The sequence below is a fragment of the Quercus robur genome, chromosome 7 (assembly GCF_932294415.1).
Source record: "Quercus robur chromosome 7, dhQueRobu3.1, whole genome shotgun sequence".
Classification (NCBI taxonomy): domain Eukaryota; kingdom Viridiplantae; phylum Streptophyta; class Magnoliopsida; order Fagales; family Fagaceae; genus Quercus; species Quercus robur.
In genome coordinates, this window is record NC_065540.1 from 8,569,668 (window position 1) to 8,587,758 (window position 18,091).

The window sequence follows — 18,091 nt, forward strand, 5'->3', positions numbered from 1 at the left end:
GTTCGCTTGTGGACTTAATAATTTCAAGGCATCATCCACTTGTGGACTTAATAATTTCAAGGCATCATTCACTTGCAAACTTAATAATGAACTCGTCCACTTGTGGACTTAATAATTTCAAGGCATCCCTATGGGATGAACTTGTTCACTTGTGGACTAAATAATGAACTCGTCCGCTTATGGCCTTTTACTGATTTCAAGGTATCCCCATGGGATGAACTCGTCCACTTGTGAACTTAATCATAGATGCAGTTTCGTAGAGACATATACATACACAGGTAATATCTGAATAACTCCTCTTATTGTGATAAACTCCTCTTATTGTGATAAATGCGTGCATAAGTATTAATTGTTCTTGAAATAATAAAAGCCTGCCATTTGGGCTTAAAAAGTAAAAATTAAATGAAAAGAAATAAACCGGAAATGAGGAGTGATGCTCTATATGCTTTCATCTACTGGTAGTATTTCTTAGGTGCTCGGTGTTCCATAGGTGGTGCAACTTCTGCCCATCTAGCGTCTTCAGGTGATAGGTGCCTTTCTTCTGCCATGAAGTGATTCTATAGGGTCCTTTCCAATTAGGTCCTAGCTTTCTCTGGGAGGGATCTCTTGTGGTGCTTGTCACCTTCCTTAAGACAAGGCCTTACTTTGGAGTTATAGTGCTTGGCCATGAGGTCTTGGTACCGTGCTAACCTTTGTTTAGTGGTTGCTCTGACTTCATCCACTAAGTTAAGTTGTAGGCACATGGCTTCATCGTTCATATTCTCATAATGGTTCTCCACTCTGTAGCTTGTGAGTTCTACCTCAGTTGGGATAACGGCTTCGCTCTCGTATGCTAGTCGAAATGGTGTCTCTCCTATACGTGTCTTGGCTGTCATCCTGTATGCCCATAGTACGCTTGGCAACTCTTCAGGCCATATACCCTTTGCCCCCTCGAGCTGAGTCTTGATGATTTTAAGCAAGGATCAATTCGTGACCTCAACTTGGCCGTTAGCCTGAGGGTGGGCAGGTGAGGTGTAGTGATTCTTAATCCCCAACTGTGAGCAGAAATCTCTTGTTGAACTACTTTCCGTTATCTGAGATCAAGACTCTAGGGATCCCGTACTTGCAGATGATGTTTCTCTAAATGAAACTTCACACATTTTTCTCCGTGATGGTGGCTAAGGTTTCAGCTTCTACCCATTTGATAAAGTAATCTATGCTAACCACTAAGAACTTCAGCTGTCTTATCACTGTTGGGAATGGGCCTATGATGTCCAATCCCCATTGAACAAAATGTCACGGGGCTGTCATTGGAGTGAGCTCTTCCGTTAACTATCTGATGATGTTGCTGAACCTTTGACACTTGTTGCAAGCTTTAACATAGGCTTAGGCATCCTTCTGCATGGTAAGCCAATAGTATCCTACCCGAATTAGCTTGTGTACTAAGAACCATGACCCTAAATGGTGCCCGCAGATCCCCTTATAGACTTCTCTCATGACACAGTCTGCTTCCTTGGGGCCTAAGTATCTTAGGTACGATCGGGAGAAGCCTCTTTTGTACAAGTGTGGCCACAAGTCTAGATCTCGCCAAAACAGCAGGGGCCACAAGTGTGGTTGTTTATTGTGACTCCCAAGTAGTCACAAGTCAAGTAAATAGAGATTATGAATGCAAAAGTGAAAGGATGAAGAAGTACCTAGAGCAAGTAAGGAAACGTGTGGATGACCTTTAAGCTAAGTTTGTTCAAATCCCAAGGGAAGAGAACGAACATGTTGACCGTCTTGCTAAGGTCGCATCAGCAGAACACATGCTCATCCTTAGTAAGGTACTTTCTTTTGTACAGCTTTCACCATTAATAGATGGCATCGATATGCAGGAGATAGGTTCTAAAGGCAACTGGACCACACCGTTAGTCTCCTACTTGAAAGATGGCACATTACCTGACGATAAGGAGGCCACAAGGAAAGTCGAGACAAACCATGCATTCGATCTCATCCCCTTCTGGAGAATGGAGTACTATGCTTGCTCCGCTAGCCTGCTTGTTGGATGATTCGTTCGTGTGGATACTCCACTAAGGATGCTCTTCTGCCCTTTGGCCTTCCCTATTGTCGAATTTTGCACTGAAGTTAGTGACCACCTATCCCTTTATACCAGTGTATGGGTGGTATTGTATGTTGAATTCGCTTAACTCAATTGCCCATAGTGCCATCCGTCCAATGGCTTCAGGACTACTCATTGCTCTCCGTAGAGGCTTGTCTGTCAGAACAATCACCGTGTGTGCCTGGAAATATGGTTTGAGCTTGCAAGCTGCAGTTACTAAGGCGAAAGCTAGCTTCTCCATCGGGAGGTACCTCTCTTTTGTGCCTCAGAGTGCTCTTTTAGTGTAGTATATGAGCTTCTGCACTCGGTCTTCTTCTCTGACCAAGGCTGTGCTGACGGCAACTAGGGAGACGGCCAGATAAAGAAATAACTCTTCTTCATTTTTAGAAGGACTTAACAATGGCAGGGAGGAGAGATATGCCTTTAGGTCCTCGAATGCTTGTTGACACTTCGCCGTACACTCAAAGGATTTCTTCATTATGTAGAAGAAAGGCAGGCATCTGTTTGTTGCCCTTAACACAAACCTATTCAGTGTCGCTACCTTACTGTTGAGGCTTTGCACTTCTTTTATGTTCCTAGGTGGTGCTATCTCCATTATGGCCTGGATCTTGTCTGGGTTGATTTCAATGCCCCTCTGAGACACTATGAATCTTAGGAATTTTCCAGCCGTTACTCCAAATGCGCATTTACTTGGATTGAGCTTCATGTTGTGAGAGCGGAGGGTATCGAAAGTCTCCTTGAGGTTGTCTAAATGGTCATCTTCCCGTCGACTTTTCACTAGCATGTCTTCCATGTAGACTTGGACTTTCCTCCCAATCTGATGTGCAAACATTTTGTTCATGAGCCTCTGATACGTTGCGCCCTCGTTCTTGAGACCAAATGGCATCACTTTATAGTAGAAGAGGCCTTGGATGGTGACGAACGAAGTCTTCTCCTAATCAGCCTCGTCCAATTTGGTCTGGTTATAACCAGAAAATGCACCTATAAAGCTCAACAACTGGTGTCTTGCTGTTGAGTCTACTAGAACGTCGATCTATGGGAGTGGGTAGCTATCTTTGGGGCACACCTTATTTAAATCCATGAAGTCTACACACATCCTCCACTTTCCATTGGCTTTCTTGACCATTACCACGTTGGCCAGCCAGTCGGGGTAGTATACTTCTCGTAAGAACTCGACTTCCTGCAATTTGCGAACTTCTTTCACAATAGCCTTGTCTCGCTCCTGGGTGAACACTCGTTTCTTTTGTCGGATAGGGGGAAAAGAGGGTGATACATTCAACTTGTGAACCATGACCGAATGGTCAATCCCGGGCATGTCTTTGTGGCTCCAGGCAAAGACATCCTGGTTCTCTCTCAGGAATGTCATGAGTGCTTGATGGATTGGGGGACTGGCGAGGGTGTCGTTCCTGGTTGTTCGCTTTGGTCTGGAGTTATCGAGAAGTATCTCCTCCAATCCCTCAACATGCTCTACAACTGCTCGTTGCTTTTCTATGTTCATAGTCTACAAATGGTCGTTCATTTCTAACATCGCTATGTAGCACTCGCGTGCTACCACTTGGTCTCCACATACCTCCCCTACTCCGTACTCGGTGGGGAACTTGATTATCAGGTGATAGGTCAAAGTTACAGCTTTCCATGAATTGAGGGTAGGACGGCCCAGTATGGCACTGTAAGTAGAGGAACAATTGACGACAAGGAATGTAACATCCTTAGTAATTTGTTGAGGGTAATCACCAACCGTCACGGGTAATGTGACCGCACCAAGGGAGTATACTTTCATTCCTCCAAACCCTACAAGTGGTGCATTGGTCGATACGAGCTGTTCTCTCTCAATCCTCATCTGTTGGAATGCTGGGTAATAAAGGATATCAGTAGAGCTTCCATTATCAACTAGGACCCGGTGTGTGTTGTAATCCCCTACCTGTATGCTAACAAAGAGTGTATCATCATATGGGTGGTGGAGACATCGAGCATTTTCCTCCGAGAACCCAATTATGGGGTTGTCAACCCGTGCCATCTTTGGAACGAAATCCATTAGCTGGATGCTCTGAACCATCCTTAGGTAAGTCTTACGTGCCTTTCTGGACGAATCGGAAGCTGTGGTGCTCCCTACAATCATCCTTATGTTTCTTAGTGGTGGCCTAGGGCGCTCGTTATCCCTCTTTGCAGCATGCTCCTATGGTGGGTCTACCTTTTCTTTACTGACAAATCGTTGTAGTTTCCTAAGGATTTCAATCTGCTGCTTTAAGTTATAGCACTCAGAGGTGTCGTGATCATGATCCCGATGAAAATGGCAATACTTGTCTCTGGACCTCTTGCTAGGATCTCCCTTCAACTTGCTAGGCCATGCCAAGGTCGTATCGTCCTTGATCTGCATCAATACCTAATCAATTGGGGCAGTAAGCGGGGTGAAGTTGATGAACCTTCCAATGGGGGGCTTGGAGTGCCTATCCTCCCGTTGATCTTTGGTTCTAGTCGTCTTCTATCCCCTGTCCTACCACGCATCTTCTTGCCTTTCCCTCTTCTTAGGTTTCTCCTCTCGGGCTAGTAGTGCGTCCTCTACTTTTATATACTTAGTAGCCTGATAAAGTACATCTGACATGGTCTTTGGGTCGTTTTGTATAAGGAGAACAAAAACTTCAACTTCCTCAGACCATTGGTGAATGCAATAATAGGTATCTTATCATCAGCTTCGTCTATCGAGAGGGCCTCTTTGTGATGGTACTGTAGCACAATTGTAAAAAGAAGTAATATTTTTTTTTATTCAATCCTCTCTCCTCCCACTCTCTTTCACGTCTCAATCTCTGTCTCTCTCTCCGTGCTGGCTTTTATTTATGTTTTGAAATATATTATTTTATTGTGTAAATATATTATTTTAATGTGTTGTATTGTAAAATAAAAGTTGGGATGTTGGAAGTTGTAGGGTCACAGTTCGGGGCCCAGGCCCAACAGTTATGGGGTTTTGGCCCAAGGAGCCCTATACAATGAATTTGTAAAGAGTGAGTTACAGAACTAGGCCCTAACGAAGTGCGTGCTAGTTAACTTTGGGCCATACAACAATCGAAAATAAGAAAAATCTCCTTCATGTCCATTAAATATACGGTCCAAGGAGACATATGGGGTGTATCTCTGTCTCTTATCAAAGGCTATAGTTCTTCTCTTCTTCTTCTGTTCTAAGTTCCTCCTTTTTTTTTTTGGTCCCCCTCTTCATGGGGACTCCCCTCTCTTATATAGCCCCCTTGAAGTCATCAGAACCTTACACTTGTTGATCATCTGGATCTTCACTTGAGTGCCCGTCCTATTTGACATCTCCCCCATCTTTCTGTGAGTTATAGTAGCCAAGGTAACACTGTTCGCAAGTCCTCTCCACATTAATACGGCCAGAAAAGTAGCTGCCATGCATTTAATGTGGCAGCTGTAGTTTCTCCATTGACATCCTATACTTTCTTCCCTCTTACGGGCTTGTGGGACTCATCCCTGCTACTAATACTCGTTGGAGCGAATCTTTATTGCTGCCAGGGTGCATGTTTGAGCCATACTTGGTACGTCCGAGGAGACATTCCTCCTCGGACCGCCTTTCAAACAAGTTTGGGCCCATAAGAATTGGGCCGGGAGCCCTTTTGGTGCCCACACCTTCTCCTCGAATGTGGTCGAATTCTATATGGGGCCGAAGGCCCATTGTATGATCTGGGGACTTTACCCCTACAGAAGTATTATAAAATGATATGGTATAATTGATAAAGTAACTTTTTGAGATGGTAAAATAAAATAGAATAGCATTCACCATTATGGATGCTCTAATAATTGTCTAAATGCATCAAGTCAAAGAAGGTCACAAGTTAATCATTTTTTATTCGAATAAAAGATGACCTAATAATTAAATGAAGAATCCTCCAATTTTCTTTTAAAAATTTTTTATCAAATAAATAATATAGCTAAATTTTGTACTTTAATTGAACCAATTGCGTGGCATTTATATGAAGGGCCAAGGGGGTTGGTTTTGTACTTTAGGGTTTATGTTCTATATTTTTTTGTGGATTAAAATCATTTTTTTGGTATGATAAAGTGGAATCGATCTCCTAGAATATCTATTAGGTGGCCTTTTTCTAGTTAAATTAACTTTTTTGTGCTGAAATTATTGTTAAATTACATAACTTATTTAATTTTTTTTCTAATTACTTTTTTGTTGAAAATAGACTTTACTCTTTCAAAAAAAAAAGAGTATAGACTCTACTTGATTGATCAAGATGCTGTAGGTCACACAAATCATATTTGAGTTGAATTAACTTTGCAACATTACTGTTTTTCAAAAAAACCTCTCTTTCAAGATTAATCCCTAGTTATGGTTTTGCCCTTTTAAAAAAACCATTCCTTTCAAACATTAAACCTTGATTTCAGGGATGGACCTAGGATTTTAAGTTAGGGGAGCCGGAGTATAAGAAAAAAAAAAATCAAAATGAGCATCCATATATTATTAATAAACTATAAACCAAGAAAAATACACAAAATCATTGTTTCTTAATATATTAAAATGTTTGTCAAAAAAATATATTAAAATGCAACCATTTACCAACAAAAACAAAAGACACAAAACATCATTATTTCTTAATATATTATAATGCAATCATCTATAAAAAGTGAACTCGACACTCTTTAAATTTTACAAAATGACTAATTGTTGTTACTAAGTAAAGACAAATCTTAGAATGTGGTTGATATACATAATGCATCAAATATAAATTTAGACTTCTCAATTGATAGATTTATTAGTTTCATAAATTTATATAATTTTAAAATATTAATTAAAGCATTATGACTTATGAGTTAGCAACGTGAACAAGTGTGACAATTTTATTTTGTTCAATTTGTGCGACATTTTTATTCTATGATGTATTTGTCTTTGTTATGTTCTTCAATTTGTGGGACAATAGTGTATTAAATATTCAACTCTATATAGATTGTCGCCCACTACGACACTATCAATTTATTATGATATGCCAACATACCATTTTCCTAGCTTTACCATTTTTTTCTTGACTCACTACTCTGCAAGCCCACTTTACCACTTTTGTTGCCCCACTACCAATAAACAGTCAAACACTTAATAATACTACTATTAATTCTCTACTATCTGGCCAACTGGCCCTCTATGACTCCTGTGTTAGCATTGTGTGAGTATTGGGGGTTTGGGTATTGTTTGTATGCGTTTCTCTCTCTCTCTCTCAATTTGATATTCTAATTTTTTTTTAATTAATGGGTAGATTCCGACTTTATTGGGCTGGGTTTTTATTTGTAAAAAGTAGGGGTGAAAATTTGTGTTTACGTGTCGAGTTCATGTCTTGTTAACGCATGAGTATTCGACTAAATAGGTCAACATTAACCCGACATGTTTATTAAACGGGTCAAGATTCCTCAACCCTAACACGACCCATTTATTAAACGGGTCAGTTGTGTCGACCTGTTCATCAGATTTTATCAAAATGAAAAAAAAATGAAAAAACATACAAATAAATATTTTTAATATAAAATTTAGAACTAACGAGTAAGTGCATCACAAATAATCATTCAAAACTAAAGCATATCCAAATATCACAAATAATTAATCACAATATGTCAAAGAAAATAAATCACAACAACTAATAAGTTTATATTGATAAAATGTCATTTAATTAAACGAGTCAGATGGGTTAAACGTGTTTTATGTGTTCAACACAAACCCAACCCGTTTATTAAACGAGTCAGCCGTGTCAACCCGAATATGACACAAACTCGTTAAGCCTTAACCCATAATTTACTAATTTCGTGTTGTGTCGTGTCGGGTTCGTAGGTCGTGTCCAATTTTGCCACCTCTAGTAAAAAGGGTTGAAGATTGTTTTTTGGGCTGGGTTAAGATTTTAGTTTTGGAGGAGGGGCAAGCTTTTTGAAGTAAGGGGGGCCCAACTCTATTTTGTCTTGGGTCTTAATTATATTATATTATATTACATTATATTATATATATATATATATATATATATATATAATTCTTTTAGGAATATCAGGGGGGGCTCGGGCCCCTTTGGGCCCCCATGTAAGTCCATCCTTGCCTGATTCTCATTTCTCCCATTTCAAAATCCAAATTTTCTTTCTCAAATATGATTTTAAGGTTTTCCACATCAAAAACTTCATTGGTAAATGAGATCATGAAGGATTTCTTCGATTGATCCCCTAATTCAAACCTTATCAACAAACAGACTACCTCATTCACCATAAAATTATGAGATCTTGATGATTGACAGGACCTCCCATAATGTGACTACTATGATTCACTGTTGAGATTTCAAGTTTATCTCCACATCAACTCCTTGTCAGTCATAATTTTATCAAAATGGTTTTTAATCTAAAACTATTTTATTTTTCCTTTAAATCACAACCATTGATACCAAGTCTCATGTATCACTTTTGATGCATGCATGTTATCATAGAACATATGATCTAAAAACTAGGCAAGTACTTTGTTTAGGGTAAGTGTTAGCTCTAGTGCATTAGAGTGACACGATTTAGACACATGATAAAAATTAGACACATGTCTGTATTGTATTAGTTCCAATGCACTAGAGATAATTTGTTTCCCTTTGTTTATATTGCATTGCACAAAATTTTGAAGAAATAATCAAAGTTAAATACTGATTATTGATGTGCGTTGTGGAGTGCATAATGCATTCTCTATATCTAACTAAATCCCCAAAGTTGTTTTCTACTTTCATGCGCAATTTTTTTCTAGTTTAGGTGTTGAAGAAATTTCCTTTTTTGATTGTTTGATAGTAGGTCTAGAAGAACTAAACTTAAGAAAAACTACAAAACATCTTTAAGAGTATTCACTTTGGTGGTGCTAAAAAGTTTAGTTTTAAGCAACTCAAAAAGCTATTTTATCACCCCCATGCACTTTACAATACACTCAACATTAAAAGTTATATTTTTTTTACCACTTCATTTAAATATTCTTTCTTTATTCTTCATCTATGTCTCTTTCTCTCTCTCTTATCTGAAGTAAGAACAACCACCCACAACCACCACGTACAAACCATCACTAGCACAGCTAGTCGCCACAACCCATGGTCGTAAACTCGTTGTCCCAAAAAAATTCCACATCAACCCACCAATAACCACCGCAATTCTAATTTTCTTTTTTTTTTAAAAAAAAAAAAAAACCACCACAAACCTATATCACCAATCTCCACAAAAGCCACAAAATCGCCGCAACTCATACAACCAACCATCATTGGCACCACAATAGAAACCCACCACAACATCAATTGAAACCCAAAACCACCAAAATTAAAAATCATATCACAAAGCCATCGACCATGAACCCAATAAACCCACTGATAGATCAGCGAATTCGAAGATAAACAATATAGATCCACAAACAACAAAGATTAACGAAATGGATGGCCCCACAAACCACAAATCGACCCACAACGGAGACCCATGAGACTGACGATGAGTCTGACGATAAGAGAGAGGAGAGTGAGTGAAAGAGTCGAAGAGCAAGGCAAAAACTAACGACAAGAGAGAGAGAGAGAGAGAGAGAGAGAGAGAGAGAGAGAGAGAGAGAGAGAGAGAGAGAGAGAGAGAGAGAGAGAGAGAGAGAGAAGATAAACCCTAATAAAAAATTAATAGCAATACACTAGTAGCAGCTTAGAGCATTCTTATTAAGGGTGATATAAGTGCTAAAATGCTATTTTTAGCATTTATAACCACAAAAACCTATTCCATCAAGGATGCCATATGCTAAAAAATTTGACATCTTGCTACAGTGAGCTCTCATTTTTAAGAGCGCACTGAAGCAAGATGTTATAATTTTTTTAATATTTTTAATTCTCTCTCCTCAGACTCACTCTGTCATCTTTCTCACTCTCACTCTCTCTATCTTTTCTCTCTTTCTCTTTGCATCTCACATAACGGACAATCTTGACGATGTTGTTGATGACGAGGAGGACGAGGCTTGGAAGGAGTGGAGCAAGAAATCCACACCCTCTGGTGACTCCAATCTCCGACCTTCTAATTTGTCAAAGATGTCGAAGGCAGAAATCCAGGCCGAGATGATGAAGCGGCATTCCGAGCCGTCAATGGGTTTTGTTAAGCTCCGGCTTGGCATTCACTGGACTCCGGTAATCAGTTTGGGTTTTGTTTCTTTTTTTTATTTCTTTGTTGGATTACTATGGAGAGGGAGAAGGTTTGAGAGCAGAAGATTAGAGAGAGGGAGAAGTTCTAGATCTGTTGGGTTGAGAAAGAGAGAGAGAGACAAAAGGAGAGAGAGGAAGAATAAAAAAATAATAAAGAAAGAATATTTAAATGAAGTGGTAAAAAAATATAAGTTTTGATGTAGGTTGTATTGTAAAGTGATATGTTAAATGCTAAAATTTTTACAACCTTTGATGAGAATGCTTTTATGGTAATTAATTGTTAAATTATTTTAAATATAGCACCATTAGCACATTTTTTTTTTTTTATGATTTGGAATGTTAAAATAACTTTTAAGTGGTTTTACAACCATGAATGTGAATGCTCTAAGACACGTACACTTCTTTGGTCATGGAGCAAGTAGACACAGACGCACAGTTACACGTCGAAGTCTAGCTAGCGTGGATGGGACAAAGGATAATATTTGGATCAAATATTGAATATTCCATGGAAGTCACTCGAAAATTTCCACTCAATTCCAATTGACTGCGTAACAATCACCCGTACTTGCACGCATTTGATACGGCAATTTGTCCACCAGGATTGCTGGGAAATAATAACGAAGGTTTGTCTATATGGGAAAGTTTGAATTTTTATTTGTTGGAAAATAATGTTTGAACGTTAGATAGCCTAATTAATTAGTTGGATTTGTCAATAATAATAATAATAATAAATCTAGTAATAATACACACACAGATTAGCATTTTACATACCAAAATGGATCAATTACAAGAACTCAAAACTCACATTACAACTCATCAAAAATAAAAAAACTTACACAACAAACTTCAAAAATTTGATACTCCTACAATTCTCCGTGATCCTCTTAAAACTGCGGAGAGAAAATTAAGGTGGCTGATTATCAGCCCTTATTAGGTTTCACATAACCTATGACTGTGTAGAAAGTCTGCGCAAGCGTAAGGATTAAGAGCACAAAGGCAGCCAATGCAGAAATAAAAGACCATGGGGTGTCAAAATATGTATACTTAAAGCTCGCCCATTGTACATGCCTACTATTCCGATAATAGTGGTGCACATCCTCGAACAACTTCGACAAATAACACATATCAATATCAAAAGCCACATCCTTGCCCAGATTGTTGATGAATCGAGCAACCTCGGCCTCGTTACCAAAGTGATTATCGATTATGTTCTGGTCAGAAAGGTACTCCACGTCTCTAGAAGTGTTGACAAGGCAGTCCAAAAATGTAGCATAAGTCGTAATGTGCTTAGAGCAACTATTGTGGCATTGCTCGAATGCCACACAGTTCATCAAGAAAGAAGTCATGAAATCATCGATTGTTATAGTGGGCATCTCAATCACACCGTGCCTGAATTTCACAACCAAGAAACTGTCTGCCTTGATTGGATTCAGCCTAATCCCCGAACGGCGTAGCTTCGAGACACAGTGGATGATATGGGTTGGAGTTTTGACTCGTTCTGCACATTCTAGCTGATCGGGTGGGAAAAAACTTGAGCGAACCATGTCAAGCAAATGCAAGCCTTTAAGATCGTGGTGACTCTCTATGATATCGTCTTGTCTTTGCATTATGTAGTTGAAGAATCGCAAAGCGAGTAAGGACAAGGATGGACCAGACTCCTCTTGAGGCAATTTTGTAACCTCAAATAAACGTTCCAAAATGAAATATGGAATTTGATTTTCAAGCCTGAGAAAGTCTCTGAAGATAAAAGGTAATATCCAGGCCATAGTGATGAGAGGGTCATCGGGATCGTACCTTATGTGATTGTCAACCTTGCGGAACAACTCCAATATAAAACAACCATCAACAACCATCATTTCTAGGAACTCATTGGAGCTGAGGTGAATGGTCTCAGAATAACACTCTCTAGCTTCTTTTTCAAGTGGGTGTATGCTTTTCAAGTAGTCCTCTAAGGTTAAACCTATAATTTTGGTCTTAGAGAGCAAAGAACCTAGGTACCTCCACTTGTGCTCCTCGATCATTTGTAGGTGAGGCTCGCCACGGTGATAGGGGCCGATGGAGACGATGTGAGGTTGATACGAGTTGCCATTGATGTCGATTAAGCTCTTGGGGACTCTGAAGATGCAACATGTTCTTTTACCTGCGGCTTTGCTTAGTAACCTTGGGTTTTGGGAGATCTTCTCGTGCATCTTGTCTAGGCGATCCTTGTTGACCTCCCAAATGCTCACTATGTGACTTGAATTTTTATCTACAGAATTGCTTCCCATCGTGGATTTTAGGTTTTTTAGATTATGGTTGTGAAGCTCAAATTGGTGTGGCTCTACTTTCTGGAAGTTTTGGGAAGATAAGGGGGGAGCATGTGGCTAAGGGGGGGTACATCATGTACCATAAATGTTAGGAGAAATTGTAGAGTATGGATGGATGAAAAGGTCCCACCTTCATTAGTATTGTCAACATTGGGTCCAACTGGTTTTTGCTCTCTGTCTCTGTCTCTGTCTCTCTCTCAGAGTGATTACCCTTAACAATTATTAAGATTTCTTAAGATGTGAATTTGGTTACCTTTGTGTAATTGATTTAAATCAAAGTCTAGCTCCTAGGTTCCAATGTCCTCTAGCTAACTAAGATTAGATCAAACCATGGCTCGCACCATAAACACGAATTTTGAAATTCAATTATGTGTGGAGAATGTCTAAGGTATTCTGACAACGCCCGATTGTAGTCAAAGTCTAATTTTGATTATCCTTTCACAAAGCTATGCGATGCAAGAAAAATAAAATACTAGACTCAATTTTCGAGATCCTTTCAACCATCATGCTCCTTCAGGGGTCCTAGATGAGATTTTATGCCAATTCTTAACGTCATTTGGTTGGAGATGAAATTAGAAGGATAGAAAAGAAATGAGAGAAAATACGTGAAAAAAGTAAAAATAGATGGAAGTGAAAAGGGAAAGATGTGTTTTTGACAAATTGTCATTCCCACAATAAGAGTTTTTTTTTTTTTTTTTTTTTTTTTTTTTTTTTTTTTTTCAGTGGTGGAGCCAGGATTGTTTCCTAAAGGGGGCCAATCTAAACATAAAAAAAAATTCTTAAGAAAAAAAAAAAACTTTTATGATCAAATAGTTGTATCTAATGTTCTTTCATGGTACTAAAATCATTTATAATTGATTCTAAATGAAATTTTTTAGCAGTGTTTTTTTTCTAAATTCACAATTAAACAATTACTTAAAATCTCATGTTTTATATTGTCGAAATCTAGGATCACATTTAAAGAAACAATATCTAATTGTTTAAGTTCACATTTTGGAGCCTTTCTAAGGTGTACGATATCTAAAGTTTCAGCATTAAGAATAGATTGTGGATTTTTTTTCACAAATTACTCAAATTTTAGCTAATTTAAAAAGAAAAAAAATTATGAATAATTAAGTATAAACTACTAAATGCAATGAGATAAAACCAAACAATTAAAAAAAAAAAATCTCAAAACCAAATATAAATACAATAAACAACACTGCTATATATATACATTCACTTTGAACTGACATCATCGTTATTCATTCACGCAACAGCATAGTAAAGGGTACTCAACAACACTGTAATATACTAATACTAATATATTATCATATAAAGTTATTAAAAAAAAGGGTAAAGAAATTGACAGTCCCCAAAAAATATAAAAATATAAAATAAAATAAAATAAAAAAACTTGACAGTCACAATTTTTTACAGCTTTTCTCCACGATTTGAAACACAAGCAATTTCAAATTATTAAAATACAACACATATAGTATCTTAAAACAAAAACGTACAGTAAAGCTAGCAGTATATACCATATACACTACTTTGACTGAATCATTCACAGCATTTAAACAAAGAGAGAAAAGAGAGAGACATATACCAGGAGCTTGAAGCCGATAGATGTCCACAGACTCACATCAATGCCACTGGCGGCTTACCGTAAGGGTGATGGTTTCCTTGAATTAGGTGGAGATTTTCCAGTCATTTCCATTGAATATTCAATGTTTGATCCATCCATATATTATTCATTCAGGCTAGCTCGACTTTTAGACTGGCAGTTGTGACTATTTGTGTACAAAAAGGAAATAGAAAGCGTGCATGTGATTATGCAGTAGAAAGGTCATCTATTGTGTTCATAAAAAACAAAAGAAAGGTCATCTATTGTGTTCATAAAAAAAATAAAAGAAAGGTCATCCAATGCTTGTGTGAAAAGAAAGGATTTATTATAGGATATGGATAGAGTGGGGCCTTCGAGCCATTTTACAAGAGTGCTGCAAGACTGTTTAAATTCTATATTATTGAATATTGGATTGTTAAAAAATAACATATTTATAAATAAAAAAATATGTAGTTGAAATAAGAATATTATGATGGATTAATAAAAAATATACAAAATGATAGGATTTAAAATGAGAAAATTAGTTTAAAGATTAGGGTCACTATCCTATTTGACGCAAAGATGAAAAAGAGTGTGCCTTGAACGTGGTTAAGTAATATTTACCCAAAAAATAAAAAAATAAAAAGATGAGAAAGAGTTGATTGAAATGGTTTAGTGATATTTACTGGAAAGCCATTAATTAATGCATCACTAAAAAAAAGTGTAAGTTTTTTTTTTTTTTTTTTTTTTTTTTGGAGAATATTAAGGCACGACTATAATAGACACTGTAATATAACAAATATTCCTATAGCATAACTATTTGGTTGTTTAATTGGTTATATTTTTATTACAATAAATAGTTATTCCTTATGAATAGTTATTCTTCAAAATGAGGAATAACTATTGTAGGGCCACGATTTAGTAACCAAGTTCTTGCTGTCACAAGCCTGGGTCCAAAAAGCCCAACACAATGAATTCTTGTAGAGTATGGGTTAAAGAACTCGGTTTAAGTAAGTTTAAACGCATGGATTAAGGGAACACACGAACGAGAGCGAAATGCTATTGTGTTGAAAGGTCACCCAGTCATGATAGAGCTAAAAACTTGATTAATAGATACAGATGAATGCAGTAAGACTTCTCTCCAGTCTTCTCTCCTTTTTTCCGTCCCCCTCTCTTAGGGGACTTTTACATATTATATAGGCTCTTTCCAATCATCTAGGTTTTACACTTGTTGATCATCCAAACCCCCACTTGAGCACCTGTCCCATCAGACACCTCTCTCAGTTCTTTGTGAGTTGCGGTAGCCAAGGTAGCACTGTTCAGGGGTCTTCTCCTCATTAATGCGGCCATGAGAGTAGTTGTAATGCATTTAATGTGGTGGTGGCAGCCTTTGCTGAGATATTTCGGGTTTCCTTCCTTTTTATGTATTTGGAAGATGGATTATAATGGCTTGAATGTACCTTTGCTCCGGATTTTGCAATATCCAAGGAGAAATTACTCCTCGGACATGTTTTCTTTGCCCCAATGGGACTGAATAAGGATTGCTTGGGTCACACTGGCTCCTCGGACAGGCTGTGTCCTTGGATGGGCCTAGGGCCCAGCCTGTTATTTTGGGCCGGTCCCCATAATAGTCCCTCAAAACTCCGATTTTTGATCTCCTTCCGAGGAGAAAAGCGGAGTTTTGACATTACAAAGGATGGAATTAATTAACTCTTGATTCACACGTGTGGGGGTAGTTACTTTTGATGCGCTACAATTTACGAGGCGCGGCTATTTACTCCAGGCGGCCTCATGTCTCCCCTATCTAACGGCAAGGCGCAGATCCAACGGCTGACATTCTTCCCAGAGTTCTTGAGCAGGAGCGATTCCCTTTTTCCCCCGTGCTATATAAAGCCTTAAGGAGACTTGTTCTTCTTTTCGTTCACCAGCATATAAGAAGTTTAAAGAACTCCGGAGAACTCCAGTGCCCAGACATCCACGAATACTCCCGACCTTCGGATTTTTGTAACTATTTTTGTGAGGCGTCCTTCCCTGAAGAGATTTCTAAGTGTTTCAGAGATTGTTGCAGGGACACCCATAAGTTCCACTCGCTTCGTTGCTTCAAATTTCTCCTCGGCTTTCAATTTTCACTTCGGCTTTCTCTCCGTCCCTCCAGTTTAACTTAGATGGGTAGATTCAAGGATCTAGTAGATACCTCGGTTGCCATGGAGGCTTTTAGGGCAAAATATCATATCCCACCGGGTGTGGTTCTGCAGTACTGTCCCCCAGAAGGAGTATTAACAGATAGAGACATGGGTCAAGTTGTCATTCCCATGATTACTTTTATAGAAGGAGGAATGACACTTCCCATGCGTAGGATTACCCGAGACTACTTGTTCCACCATAGGTTGACACCGCATTAGTGCGCTCCAAATATGTTCAGGATATTAGGTAGTATAGATGTCCTGAACGAGCGGATGGGTTTAGGCCTTACCTGGCACGATGTGGTTCATATGTACGAGTGCCACTACATCGAGAAGGGGGGTATTATCTTAAATCTCGGTTCGAGGTCGTTAGGCTAATCTCCTACCTCCCCATATCCAATAAGACTATGAAGGATGATTTTCTCATTGCCTCAGGAGAGTGGAGCGATGGTTTTCATTGTCCAACTCGGGCAGGAATTCCAGGTGCGGCGCCTCTAGGGCCAATCCTTTAGAGAGGGGGCTTAGCTCTTTAGATTCATTCCTTTTTTTTGCTTAAGAATCAAAAAATTTTATAACTTAACCATAATCTCCTCCTCAGCTATTTTGCAGATAAAGCTCATGTTGCTCCTTAGCTGAGCCACATAAACGTTCCGGCCTTGAACTATCTTTTGAGGTCAGAAATCTACGTGAATGAGGATGGGCAACTACGCGCGACTCATCTGGTTTTGGGCTACCAACCCCTATCCCGCGCTTTCCAAGACATTGGCCATGCCATAAGAGCTGGTAGTCCGAGGTTAGCTAGGATTGACGTGTCCAAGCCTAAATTTTTAGCCCACCACGATCTCAAGCCAGTCGTATGGCCTGGCATTCATAATCCTTTAGCAGTTGCGTAATTGCCTCCACCAGACAACCTTGAAGTTACTGCGCAAGCAGAAGGAGAAACTGAATCATCTCTCCTTTCTCTTGAGGAGGAGATAGACGAATTCTACTTTGAAGAGGAGATTCCTAAAACTCCTTTGATTGAGCTTTCAGATCTTGAGGGAGAGCAAGATCGAAATTCTGTGGCCGGCGCCCCAATTATTATAGCCTGCTCGGAAGACTCCTCAGACGACGAGGTAGATAATATGGCTTCCAATAAAGGAAAAAGCCTACGAGAGTTGATGGCCTCCCGAGGCAAGGGTCAATCATCAAAGGCGCCATCTCAGTCGCAGACCCCTGTTCTTCCTCCCGTTGCTCCTCAGCTCCCTTCTGATCTCGGCCTAAAGGTTAACTCGGACCTGAAGAAGAAAAGGCCGGTCGAAACCCTTGAGGAAGGCGAGGTGAGCCCCCGCCCAGGCAAGCAGCAAAAAACCACCCGGGAGCAGAAGAATAAAAGGGCTCCCTCTGTAGAAAGCCAGGAGGAAGAGAACCAGGCCGAAGTGCGTGTTAATCCGCGCACTTGGAGCCCGAAGCTCAAGGTAAACGGGGTTTCCATTCCTTATATTGCCTCGGTCCGAGAATACAATAAGGGCCGAGCAGGATATATAGCTGGGGTCCTAGAGCAGCCAGTGCTCCTTCCTCGGGACATGGAGGTCTACAGGCGATTCTCTTAGCCTGAGCTCTTTTTATCCCTCAAGAGGGACCTTGCAATGGTAAAGTGACTCTTTTAACTTTTGATAAAATCATTAGACCTTGTCACATTCTAAGATATCGTTTTGTTGTTTCGTGGGCAGATTACTCAGCAAGTGTTTGTGGCCGAGGAGTACTGCCGCAACAATCGCAATTTGGCTGAAGCT

At 39.1% G+C, this 18,091-nt stretch overlaps 2 protein-coding genes across 2 annotated transcripts; both read right to left on the reverse strand.

Annotated features, from left to right (window-relative positions):
* Window positions 1-3,011: 3,011 nt before the first annotated feature.
* LOC126690978 (uncharacterized) lies at window positions 3,012-4,196 on the reverse strand. The gene is made up of 3 exons (XM_050386068.1): window positions 3,648-4,196; window positions 3,144-3,578; window positions 3,012-3,035 (listed from the first exon to the last, which is right to left on the reverse strand). Exons 1-3 carry the CDS (start codon window positions 4,194-4,196, stop codon window positions 3,012-3,014), a joined length of 1,008 nt encoding a protein of 335 aa, XP_050242025.1.
* Window positions 4,197-10,982: 6,786 nt separating this feature from the next.
* Window positions 10,983-13,173, reverse strand: LOC126692061 (UPF0481 protein At3g47200). Its single transcript, XM_050387481.1, has one exon. It carries the CDS (start codon window positions 12,507-12,509, stop codon window positions 11,163-11,165), a length of 1,347 nt encoding a protein of 448 aa, XP_050243438.1. The 5' UTR covers window positions 12,510-13,173; the 3' UTR covers window positions 10,983-11,162.
* Between the last annotated feature and the right edge of the window lie 4,918 nt (window positions 13,174-18,091).